We start from the raw sequence: 12520 nt of genomic DNA, 5'->3' as shown, positions 1-12520 counted from the left end.
CAGCAGGACTTTGTCTCTTAAAGGCCTTCTTAGAGAAACAGAGGAGGAGAAGAGAGAGAGACAGCAGAGAGAGGGGGGGCAGAGAGAGGGGGGGGGGGCACCGACAGTAGAGAGAGGAGGGGGGGCAGAGAGAGGGGGGGCACAGACAGTAGAGAGAGGAGGGGGGGGGCAGAGAGAGGAGGGGGGGGTCAGAGAGAGCGGGGGGTCAGAGGGAGGGGGGGCCCAGACAGTAGAGAGAAGAGGGGGGGGGCAGAGGCAGCAGAGAGAGAGAAAGGGGGGGCTGGGAGCTCCTCAAGTCTGGCTACAGCACTACTCTGCTGTGAGGGAGAGCATGAAGCAGACTAAAAGGAATGCGTGGATGAATGAACCTAGACGCTCGTCCCTTACAGGATTAGTGGACACATTCATGTCTAAACAAAAATAGAAAGTCCTACTGCTCATATGTGAAACATGAAGCAGAGTAGGGCCTTTCTACGAGCCACAATACACAGACAAAACAGACGGTGGCACAAAAATAAAACACCAAAACCGGCACCCCCCTAGTAAAGAACATAAATCATACAATATTTGTATACCACGCCTTGTGTAACGATTCAGCAAAAGCAAAAATGTGTCACTTTAGAATACCTTCTCTGTTCACAGGACGTTTTGCCCTAGTCCTGTTCTATCAGCTCTCCTCACTCTCCTCCCCCTCTTTCTCCTCCTTCCTCCTCCTCCTCCTCCTTCTCCTCCTCCCCCCAGCCTGGCCCTGCACCCGGAGCATTCCCTGGTGGCTACGGGTCAAGTGGGGAAGGAGCCCTATGTGTGTGTGTGGGACACCTTCAGCGTCCAGACCATCTCGCTGCTCAGAGACGGACACTCCCATGGCGTTGCCTGCCTGGCCTTCAGCGCTGACGGGCAGGTGAGACGGACACACACACACACACACACACACACACATACACACACAGTAGGCACCCATGCTTGGTGGCAGTGGTGTTGTTGCAGAGTTGGCCTGAGGGCTTCTGGGTCATTTTGCCGTCGCGGGATGTTGATGTATGGAGCTCGTTAATCATGCCTGGTGCGGAATGCAGCATTCGCTTGTGACCTTTAGACTGACGCGTATATTTATGGCCCTTATAAAAACGACTGGTCTGGAGAGAGAGGAGTGGAGGGAGAGAGAGAGGAGAGGGGGAGAGAGAGGAGAGGGAGAGAGGAGAGTGGAGAGCGAGAGAGGGTGGAGAGGGATAGAGTGGAGAGGAGAGTGCCGATGGGGAGGAAGAGGAGGAGAGGGGGAGGAAGAGGAGGAGAGTGGAGAGGGCAAGAGAGTGGAGGAGGCGGAGGGGGGTGGAGAGGGTAAGAGAGAATTGAGAGGGGGATGGAATAGGGAACGAGAGAGAGAGAGAGAGAGAGAGAGAGTGGGAGTGCAGAGAGAAGAGTCAGAGGGAGTGAAGGCGGGGCTCCTGGACTCTCCTAATGCAGCTATGCAGCCCGTTGGCCTGTGGCACTGTGATAACTAGGATGGATGGAGAGGGTCACAGCGGGACGAGGAAGAGAAAATTGGAGGAAGGTACGGAACAAGAGAAATGGCGGAGAGAGGAGGAAGGAGAGGGAGGGAGGGAGGGAGGGAGGGGGAGAGAGAGAGAGAGAGGGGGGGGGAGAGAGAGAGAGAGGGAGAGAGAGAGAGAGAGAGGGGGGGAGAGAGAGAGAGGGGGGAGAGAGAGAGAGAGAGAGGGAGAGAGAGAGAGAGAGAGGGAGAGAGAGAGAGAGAGAGAGACGAAGGGTGGTGATTTGCAGTTGACAAATGCAACGTCGACTTAGAGGCTATCAGGGAGTGAGGGATGAGAGAGAAAGAGAGAGAGAGAGAGAGAGAGAGCAGGGGGTGAGCGATGGGTCTACTTAGCCGAGGACAGACAGGGCGCGGAGGTCTGAATGGAGGGAAGGAGGGAGGAGGACAGAGAGAGAGAAAGAGAGAGAGAGAGAGAGAGAGAGCGACAGCGGGAGGACGGTATGGAGACCAGACAGGGAGGGGGAGGAGAGGAAGGATGGATGAACTTGGAACTTGGATATCCTCTCCGGCCCCGTCCACACAGGGCTGCTGCGCCCTTGCCATGGAGAGCAAGGCAGGTTGGGTCAATCCTAAAGACGTTACAGACCGTTACCATTTCATTACTGCTCTCGCAGAGGCTTAATGGACGGGGGCTGAGATGAATCATGACACCAGCTGGTTCTGCACTCATCCTCACAGTCTTTTGTCCAGAGACTAGAACAGCTTTATTTCATCGGAAAGCCAAACCTATAACATTGTTTCAGTCTAATTAAAAACTGATCTTATCAGGTTTTGTGTCAGTCAGCACTAATAGGGATGTGTTCATCATCTATTCGTCGTTACAAGAAAGAAAGAAAGAAAGAAAGAAAGAAAGAAGAGAACGAGAGATTGAGAGTAAGGTATTCAGAAGAGAGGAATAGGAACGTTTTGAATACTGTATCTTTAATGCTTTGCTCTTTTGTCTGACTCATACAGCTGCCTCAATGTTAATTTCTTTCCAACTAATAGGAAACAGCTTCTGTGCCTCTCTGAGATTCTGCAGGCCTCACTGGTGCTAGTCAGGGTTCCTCACTGGTGCTAGTCAGGGTTCTTCACTGGTACTAGTCAGGGTTCTTCACTGGTGCTAGTCAGGGTTCCTCACTGGTGCTAGTCAGGGTTCCTCACTGGTGCTAGTCAGGGTTCCTCACTGGTGCTAGTCAGGGTTCCTCACTGGTGCTAGTCAGGGTTCCTCACTGGTACTAGTCAGGGTTCCTCACTGGTGCTAGTCAGGGTTCCTCACTGGTGCTAGTCAGGGTTCCTCACTGGTACTAGTCAGGGTTCCTCACTGGTGCTAGTCAGGGTTCCTCACTGGTGCTAGTCAGGGTTCCTCACTGGTGCTAGTCAGGGTTCCTCACTGGTGCTAGTCAGGGTTCCTCACTGGTACTAGTCAGGGTTCCTCACTGGTGCTAGTCAGGGTTCCTCACTGGTGCTAGTCAGGGTTCCTCATTGGTGCTAGTCTGGGTTCCTCACTGGTGCTAGTCAGGGTTCTTCACTGGTGCTAGTCAGGGTTCCTCACTGGTGCTAGTCAGGGTTCCTCACTGGTGCTAGTCAGGGTTCCTCATTGGTGCTAGTCAGGGTTCCTCACTGGTGCTAGTCAGGGTTCTTCACTGGTGCTAGTCAGGGTTCCTCACTGGTGATAGTCAGGGTTCCTTACTGGTGCTAGTCAGGGTTCTTCACTGGTGCTAGTCAGGGTTCCTCACTGGTGCTAGTCAGGGTTCCTCACTGGTGCTAGTCAGGGTTCTTCACTGGTACTAGTCAGGGTTCCTCACTGGTGCTAGTCAGGGTTCCTCACTGGTGCTAGTCAGGGTTCCTCACTGGTGCTAGTCAGGGTTCCTCACTGGTGCTAGTCAGGGTGTGTTCTGCCTGAAGCAGCAGGCCAGGCCTGTGCTGGACCACATGGGTTTCTAGAAACTGCCATTCAGTCACATGGATAATTTCCTCTAATTTCCTCTCTTTCTTTCTCTCTCTCCCCCCCTGTGAGTTTTCCTCACTCTCTCTGTCTCTCCATCTCTCATGTAAATTAATAGATGATGAAAATATCACTCTCTGTCCTTCTATTTACGGTTCATAAATGACTATGTTTCCTCATCTCATCCTGCTGATGAGAATAGATGCAGGCTGTCTCATTCTGTCTGTGTAAATGAATTAATAGTGTACCCCCCCCCCCTCTGTCTCTCTCTCTCCCTCTCTCTCCCTCTCTCTCTCTTTCCCTCTCTCTCTCTCCCTCTCTCTCCCTCTCTTTCCCTCTCTCTCTCCCTCTCTTTCCCTCTCTCTCTCCCTCTCTCTCTCTCCCTCCCTCTCTCTCCCTCTCTTTCCCTCTCTCTCTCTCTTTCCCTCTCTCTCTCTCTCTCTCTTTCTCCTCTCTCTCTCTCTCTCTCTCTCTCTCTCTCTCTCTCTCTCTAGCGCCTGGCCTCCGTAGGGCTGGATGCCAAAAACACAGTGTGTGTTTGGGACTGGAAGAAAGGGAAAATCCTGGCCACTGCAACGGGACATTCAGATAGGGTAGGCCAGTTGGTTTGATGCATGTTTGTGTGTGTGTGTGTGTGGGGAGGGGGGATTGTGCTTGTGTATGCGTGTGTGTGTGCGAGCGTGTGTGTGCGTGCGTGTGTTTGTGCATTAATGGCTTGGCTGTCTTCCAGATCTTCGACATCTCCTGGGATCCCTTTCAGCAGCACCGGCTGGTGAGCTGTGGAGTGAAGCACATCAAGGTGAGAACCCGAACCGCGACAGACCAGAGAACCCGAACCCCGACAGACCAGAGAACCCGAACCCCGACAGACCAGAGAACCCGAACCGCGGAAGACCAGAGAACCCAAACCCCGACAGACCAGAGAACCCTAACCCTGACAGACCAGAGAACCCGAACCCCGGTAGACCAGAGAACCCGAACCACAGCAGACCAGAGAACCCGAACCCCGGTAGACCAGAGAACCTGAACCGCAGCAGACCAGAGAACCCGAACCCCGACAGACCAGAGAACCCGAACCCCGACAGACCAGAGAACCCGAACCCTGACAGACCAGAGAACCCGAACCCCGGTAGACCAGAGAACCCGAACCGCAGCAGACCAGAGAACCCGAACCCCGGTAGACCAGAGAACCTGATCCGCAGCAGACCAGAGAACCCGAACCCCGACAGACCAGAGAACCCGAACCGCGGAAGACCAGAGAACCCAAACCCCGGTAGACCAGAGAACCCGAACCGCAGCAGACCAGAGAACCCGAACCCCGACAGACCAGAGAACCTGAACCCCGGCATACCAGAGAACCCGAACCCCGACAGACCAGAGAACCTGAACCCCGGCAGACCAGCCTGCCCACGCTCAGAGCCCCTGAATAAGAACCCCACCCCCCCCCTACCCACCCGCACACACACACACACACACACACACACACACACACACACAAACATGCATCAAACCAACTGGCCTACCCTATCTGAATGTCCCGTTGCAGTGGTCAGGATTTTCCCTTTCTTCCAGTCCCACACCCGCAGTCGACAGAAACAGAGTGACCTGACAGTGGTAGTCAGTCGGACCGAGCACTTCTGACCGCTCCTGACCAATCGTCGGCCAGAAATGAACATAAAGTGTCACACTGAGAGGGTATTCACAGTCCCGACAGGCCTTCACACTTCGTCTGCACGGCTTGTTTCGTAGTTTTTCTGTTGTCCCAACCTAGCGTCAACACACTCAATTCAAGCAGTCACTTAATTTAACGGACGGGTTGCAGCAGCACTGGGTCTGGATCTAGAACCTCATTCTACACATAAACCAGCTACAGTACAGGGCGATACACAAGACACCGGCTGCTGCTGTGGGTTCTGGATGTGAAGACGGGGTGTTAAACGTTGGCCTGTGGCTGAGCCAGCCGCCAGTAGCAGCTGTGCTGTGGAGGGGTGGAGACAGGAACCAAAGCAGGTTGTTTTCCGTGGCTCCTGGGAAGAGCAGTCGGAGGACGCCAGTTTATGTCCAGTCAAAAGCGGTCATCTGCTCTGTCAGCCGCCTGCGGAAGGGGTGTCTGTTACTGTCCCTCCGACATAAGCACATAATCACACACATGAACACGCGCACACACACACACACACACACACACACGGACGGTTGGTACACAGCATGTGGGATCCAGCTACCTACAGTACCTAGGCAGGGTTACTCACGTTGACCCAGTGTTTCTCGAGCGAGGTCGGCGGTCTCTATTTGAGGGTGTTTGCCCCTGATTAGGAGGTGGCGCCCCAGCTGGTTCCCCTCCGGTAGGGGTGCTGATGAGGCGAGCGGGGACAGCCGTGTCTGGTCGTTGCCTGGGTAACAGGGAACCATCTGCAGACGCTGTCCTTGGCCAGGCTACGCTGTCCGTGGTGCTGGAGAGGCTGCCGCAGAAGCCGCTGTTCGCGGTCTGTGGTGCTGAAGTGGCTTCGCCGTAGCCCTGGCCTCTCCAGGATTGCCATAACACGTTATAGACACACACAAGCACACACACACACACACACACACACACACACTCTCTCTCTCTCTCTCTCTCTCTCTCTCTCTCTCTCTCTCTCTCTCTCTCTCTCTCTCTCTCTCTCTCGAGCTCCCATAGGCGGTGCCATAGTGATGATGAAATGTATCACAAAATGGCATTCACTTTTCCCCTGGGGAGAGCAGAGGCCTGTCTGGGAAATGAACAGCAGACATGTTGTTGTAGACCTTATAACCTTTCTCCAAATGGACTGAGAGCGGCTCATCTCTCTCTGTTTCTCTCTGCTGTACCCCCCCCTCCCCCCCTCCACTCTGGATCTTGACCTTCACATTTTTCCTCTTCACCTCTCTTTCTCCCTCCCTCTCTCCCTCTCCTTCTCCCTGTCTGTAGTTCTGGGCGCTGTGTGGTAACGCGTTGACCCCGAAGCGCGGGATATTCGGGAAGACGGGCGACCTGCAGACCATCCTGTGTGTGGCGTCTGCCAAAGATGACATCACATACTCAGGGGCGCTGAATGGTGACATCTACGTGTGGAAGGGATTGAACCTGGTGCGCACGGTGCAGGCTGCTCACGGGGTGAGTAGAGTACCGTGTGTTCCATCACACACACACACACACTCACACAGACGCATCTTAACGCTTAGACACACACTCACTCATGCTGTATAGGTTGGGGTCTTGTCGATGTACCAGGGTGGGATTTAATGTGCGTTTGACCATCCTGTGTTTAGGCCGGCATCTTCAGCATGTATGCTTGTGAGGAGGGCTTTGCCACTGGGGGGCGTGATGGCTGTGTCAGGCTTTGGGACGTGGACTTCAAACCCATCACCAAGATCGACCTCCGGGAGGCTGAGCAGGGCTACAAAGGTGGGTCACGCCCAGAAAAGCATTCGTGCTAAAACCTACTTGAAGCTTGGCATTTTCCAATGGTAATGTTCCAATGCTTGGCTTTTATCCAAAGCGCTTTACAATGGCCTCTCGTTCACCCATTCACACACATTCACACACCAGTGGCGGCAGCTGCCATGCAAGGTGCTAGCCTGCTCATTGGGAGTAACTGGGGGTCGGTCATTGGACGACGCGCTCTACCTCCTGAGCCACAGCTGCTCCAAGAATAACAAATAGAACATGCACCCGTCTTTAGTCTTCTCACCGAAAGGAGCAGAAAAGGCTTTTAGAGATCCCAGAGGACCTCCGGGCTGGGAGTAGGTGTGAGGTGAGCGTGCGCCTAAGTGCCTATAGAGTGTGGGCCTCTGTGATCTATTAAACATCACAGAGGGGTTTTGCTAGGCTAGGCCACGCTAGCCGTTAGCATCCCCCTCCCTTGGCCCTGCGGGATGCTCTGGCGGCGTGGGCCAGGCCCCGGGCTGATCAAAACCATGTCACGCTCCAAGCGTCTGCCTCGCTCCCTGGGGGATCCTGGGTAATTAAAAGGGGGAGCTGGGCATGAACGGATAGAGGGATGGGTGAAGGGAAGACAGCGGGAGGGAGAAATGGAGTGTATCTAAGATTACTAAAGAGTGGGAGAATGTGTTGAGATTGAGAATGTGTTTTGTAGGGGTCAGAGTTCACGCCTCAGACACGGGCTGTGTGGGGCTGCGCTTGCTTCTTCTCCTCTATTCTCTCCTCTTCCATAATGAGTTTCTTATCTTACCTTCCTTCTTTTCTCTCTCCTATAATTACTCTTTTTGTCCTCTCCTCCTATCTCCTCTTCTGTTATTGTAGATCATCCCATCTCTCTCTCTCTCTCCCTCTCTCTCCTCTTTTTTTATCTTCACCTCCAACTTTCTTCCCCCTCTCAGCCAGTGTACTGTGACGAATTCCCAGAGCTGGTTGACTCATCAATGCTGTGTCCCTCCCTCACAGTCCCAGGGAGAGTGTGCATGTGTGGGCGTGCGTGTGTGTGTGTGTGTGTGCATGCGTGAATACTAATGTCTGACCTTTCAGTGGGGAGAAGGACAGTAATGAAGACTATGGCCTTTCTAAAGGCCTCCCACACAGGTGCACCATGCGACTACTCACTGGGCTCCGATTGGCCAGGGACACACCAGGAAATCCTACAATTATTTATAAGTAGGCCTATACTGTATGTTTGACTATTCGTTTTCGTATGCAGTCTACAGCTGCTATAAGATCTTACAATGAAAAGCTGAAGAGATACGCACAGTAGTTATCGGAGTGCTGGGCTAGGTGATGGTCACAATGAAAAGAATACAACCCACACACTCATACGCTCCAGTGTTGAATTTTACTTCCATTTTACCTGATGGAAAAACGTAAAACGTAAAATTCAACATAGGAGCATATGAGTGTGTGTGTTCTATTCTTTACACTCTATCATGTGAGGAGGTGACCATGCACAGTAATTACAATCAACGGTAGCCTCCACCCCATGGGGTCAAGGTGTGTCTGGCAATTTACCTCGGTTCAGCATTCTGGTTGCCATGTAATTAACACAACCCTCTATTTACAGATGATTTGACAAGTTGTTAACGGTTGCCAGGTTCCTTGTTAGCTGGTTGTCAGGCACTCTGTCTCTATAGGATGTTTGTGTACTCTAGTCAGCATGGGAGTATTGGCTGCCAAGGGTTACTTCTGTTTGTTTTCGCTGCTGTGAACATATCACGTTATGGTAATGAGAGGACGCTGTGAGATAAATCTATTTTCCTAGGACTGGTAGATTTCTGCTACACTGACAGTTTAATGCTGCGGGGTAGTGGATAATGTCTTGTTGTCAAAACGGATGTTCATCAGGCAGCTCGTTCCAGACACATGTCTGTATTAAACCTCGATGTAACATTTATTTTTATTATGTCTTTTTTATGAGTATCCCCCCCCTTTTTCCTCCATCCCCTACCCCCCCACCCCCCCCCCCCCCCCACCTCCCTCATCAGGTCTGTCCATCCGTAGCGTGTGCTGGAGAGCCGACCGCATCCTTGCGGGAACCCAGGACAGTGAGATCTTCGAGGTGATGGTGCGGGACAGAGATAAGCCCCTCCTCATCATGCAGGGTCACTGTGAGGGCGAGCTCTGGGCCCTCGACGTCCACCCCAAGAAGCCCCTGGCTGTGACCGGCAGCGATGACCGCTCCGTACGGTCAGTGTTACTCACCACTGGGCTCTCCTCCATTCTGGCTCTGGTAGCGGACAGAGTTCTAAAGCTGTTTTGTATGGTATTTACAGAGCTCTACTGCATATTAGAATATAAAACTCTGGATCGATCTATAAGGACAGGGTCATAGAGCTTTATCAGTCCAAGACACAGTGTTCTAGATATTTGTCAAAGTTGAAGATTTTGATTAAACCAGGTTCACATGCAACAGCTGTGACGAGATGCTAGTGATTATTTTCAAAAATTTGAAAGCGGACGTTTTAGAACCTCCAACTAGGATATGAACAGAGTTGAGAATTCTAGAGCCATTTTCTAAGATCAGAGTTGATAACTCTCTAATTGCAGTAAAGACAGCTATGTGGAGTAGTTGTGTGTTAGCATGTGCCTGTGTGTGTTTGTTCAGTAAGCCATCACTCCAGAACAACCTACCCTGCAGTATCTGGGGATACAGCTCTATGTGGGCACAGCCAGGGAGCCAATTAGATTGACAAACACACCCAGGACACACACAGGCACGCCCATACACACACACAACCACACACACACACACACACACACACACACGCACACACACGCACACACATACTGTACACACGCACACACAAACACAAACCACATGCACAAACAAATGCATGCACGCTGGCCTGCTTGCACACACACACAAACACATGCACACACATGCAGACACACACACACACACACAAACACATTTGATTTTGCACACACACACAAATAGACATCCAAAAGTACATACACACCACCTGCATAACACTTATTTGAGCCTCCATCTTGCAGTTTTAACTAGCTCATTGTTTGTCTGCCTTGCTGCCACTGACTCACTCACTTGTCCTCTTACTGCTGTTGCTGCAGATGATGTCATCTGATGCTCATTGGTCTGAGTGCACTGACAGGGCTGTATGAGCCTTCCCAGCAGCTCATTGCTGATTGGTCTGAGCGTGTGTCCGTCTGCTGTTGCAAGGTTGTGGAGCTTGGCGGACCACGCCCTGATCGCGCGCTGTAACATGGAGGAGGCGGTCCGCAGCGTGGCGTTCAGTAACGACGGCTCCCAGCTGGCCCTGGGCATGAAGGACGGCTCGTTCACCGTGCTACGGGTCAGGTAGCTACCGCACACACACACACACATACACACACACACACACACACACACACACACACACCAACCCTCTAGACCAGGCATTCCCAATCTGTGAGGCGGGCAAAGAAATTCAGGAGAGGCGCGGAGGGATGGTTAAAAAAAAATAAGGAAAAACATGTTTTTTATTTTAAATGTCTATGGTTTTTATGAATGAAACGTGATTTTAAAGGTCAGAAGATCGAAATAAATAATGGGAGAGATGTATACTAAATTTGTGGATAGTGCAGAGAGAGCCTCCCCCCGCAGGCATGAATGTATTGTGCGAAAACGTCATAACGTTAACTAGCAGCAGGTGCCACCGAGCTAACTTAGCTCTGTAACGTTATGGGCTAGCTAATGCTGCCTTGCAAAATGGACAAATTTGGGTGGTTGGGGGGGCGCAGGTGTGTCACTGTTTTCAGAGGGGAGGCCCACATTTATGGAGTTTGGGAACCTGTGCTCTAGACACACCGAACCGCTACACCTCTGCCTGTGCCTTTGGTCCTCAGAGTCAGTTACAGGAAGCACCACAACTTTTCACAGCGACCTGCTGAGACAGAGGGGCTGCGTCCTCATCTCTGACGATACTGTGTAGATCAGGGGCGCCCAATAGGTGGAGTCCATCGCAGGGCCCTTACGGTTCGATCGCAAGTCATTCACAATTTTATTTTAAATTGATAAACAAATACCTGATTTGCTCACCGGCAGAGAGTCATTAACAAACAAAACCAGTGATTTGCTCAAAGATTGTGCAAAGCACATACGCCTATAGCCTACAACAAAAAGTTAATGTTCCATGGACTTTGTGTGTGAAGTATTTGGTAGCTTGATTGAATAATGTATTAAATACATTAATAAATGTATTCTTTGATTTTGAAACAGTAGCCTTAATTTGTTTACTTCACATGAATTATGTAAATCTATGCTAATTTTATGGACATTTCAGTTGCCAGCTCCTGCTGAGCTGTTCATTTCAAATGTGGTCCCAAGCCAAAAAAGTGTGGGCAGCCTTGGTGTATAGGCATTATACATTCAGGTTATGCGTCAGCAAGCATATGCATTTTTTGTTGGCACAAGAATCCCACCTGTTGCTGTCTAGAAAGACAGTATAGTCATGGAAGCTGCCAGAACAGCAGCAGCAGCCTGAGCCCAGACCTCCGTTTACTCCCCCCTTCACTGAGCTGCAGTAAAGTATTTCTTATTCTCCGGTCTGATCGCAGACTGCAGATTTAGTTCTCCTCCCAGCAGTCGGCTGCCTGAGAGACCGGCTCAACTCCCATCACGGAACAGTAAATTGGTCCACCGTGCCATAAATCAATATGTCTGAACAGGCTAATTCTCCAACACAGCACTTTAATGTAGGCTCTCTCTTATTAGCCTGGGGTCTATCAGAGGAGGCCGGGCTGTTGGCCTGGGGGTGCACAGGGACTGGGTGATTGGATTGGATGAATGCAGCCTCTGGCTGTGTTGATGTGTTTCTGCCGGAAGGCTGTTGGTTGAAGAGAGGTTTCGCTCTCTTGCTCTCTTGTGTTCATTACAAATAGAATGTTTTATTAGCGTTATTACCTCTGCCCCAGCGATGCCGCACCAACGAATGTCTGTCAGCAGGATTACACAAAAACAACACAGATTTTCACGAAACTGTGTGGAAGGGTGTAGCATGGGCCACATGCTATCCGAGTCACAGAGCGGGCAAGGCAAGGCAAGGCAAGGCAAGTTTATTTATATAGCACATTTCAGCTACAAGGCAATTCAAGGTGCTTTACATGAGACATTAAAAGCATTAAAACAAAAAGCAAGACATTAAAGACATTTAAAACAAAAGGCAGGACAAATTAAAAGCATTAAAACAAAAAGCAAGTCATTATAGACATTTAAAACAAAAAGCAGGACAAATAGAATGCAGGAATAAAAGTTACAGTGCAGTATACAGATAAACATAACTCCTCTTAGAAAGCAGTGGCAAAAAGAAAAGTCTTCAGGCTTGTTTTAAAAGAACCAAGAGTTGCTGGAGTTGCTTTTCTGGAAGTTTGTTCCAGATATGTGGGGCATAAAAACTGAACACTGCTTCTCCATGTTTTGTTTTAACTCTGGGGACAGAAAGCAGACCTGTGCCAGACGACCTGAGGGGTCTGGATGGTTCATAGCATATGAGCAGATCAGAAATATATTTTGGCCCTAGACCATTCAGTGCTTTATAAACCAACAGCAGTATTTTAAAGTCACAAGTCTCCCAAATATGGCCAC

General features: G+C 50.9%; 1 protein-coding gene across 6 annotated transcripts in view; it reads left to right on the top strand.

The window, feature by feature from the left end:
- LOC311319640 (echinoderm microtubule-associated protein-like 6) overlaps positions 1-12520 on the top strand; it is a gene marked incomplete at its 5' end in the record, with an annotated part of 62173 nt that overhangs the window by 15662 nt on the left and 33991 nt on the right. For all 6 annotated transcript variants that reach the window (XM_084451221.1, XM_084451223.1, XM_084451224.1 and 3 more), the window contains 7 exons: positions 742-901; positions 3971-4069; positions 4207-4275; positions 6418-6603; positions 6759-6894; positions 8922-9123; positions 10118-10255. In XM_084451221.1, the coding sequence (XP_084307347.1) occupies positions 742-901; positions 3971-4069; positions 4207-4275; positions 6418-6603; positions 6759-6894; positions 8922-9123; positions 10118-10255 (990 nt within the window). The remainder of the gene's footprint in view (positions 1-741; positions 902-3970; positions 4070-4206; positions 4276-6417; positions 6604-6758; positions 6895-8921; positions 9124-10117; positions 10256-12520) is intronic.

This window comes from Borostomias antarcticus (assembly GCF_949987555.1).
Source record: "Borostomias antarcticus genome assembly, chromosome: 2".
NCBI lineage: Eukaryota > Metazoa > Chordata > Actinopteri > Stomiiformes > Stomiidae > Borostomias > Borostomias antarcticus.
Note: the sequence above shows the minus strand (reverse complement) of the source record. Positions and strands in the feature narration are given on the sequence as shown.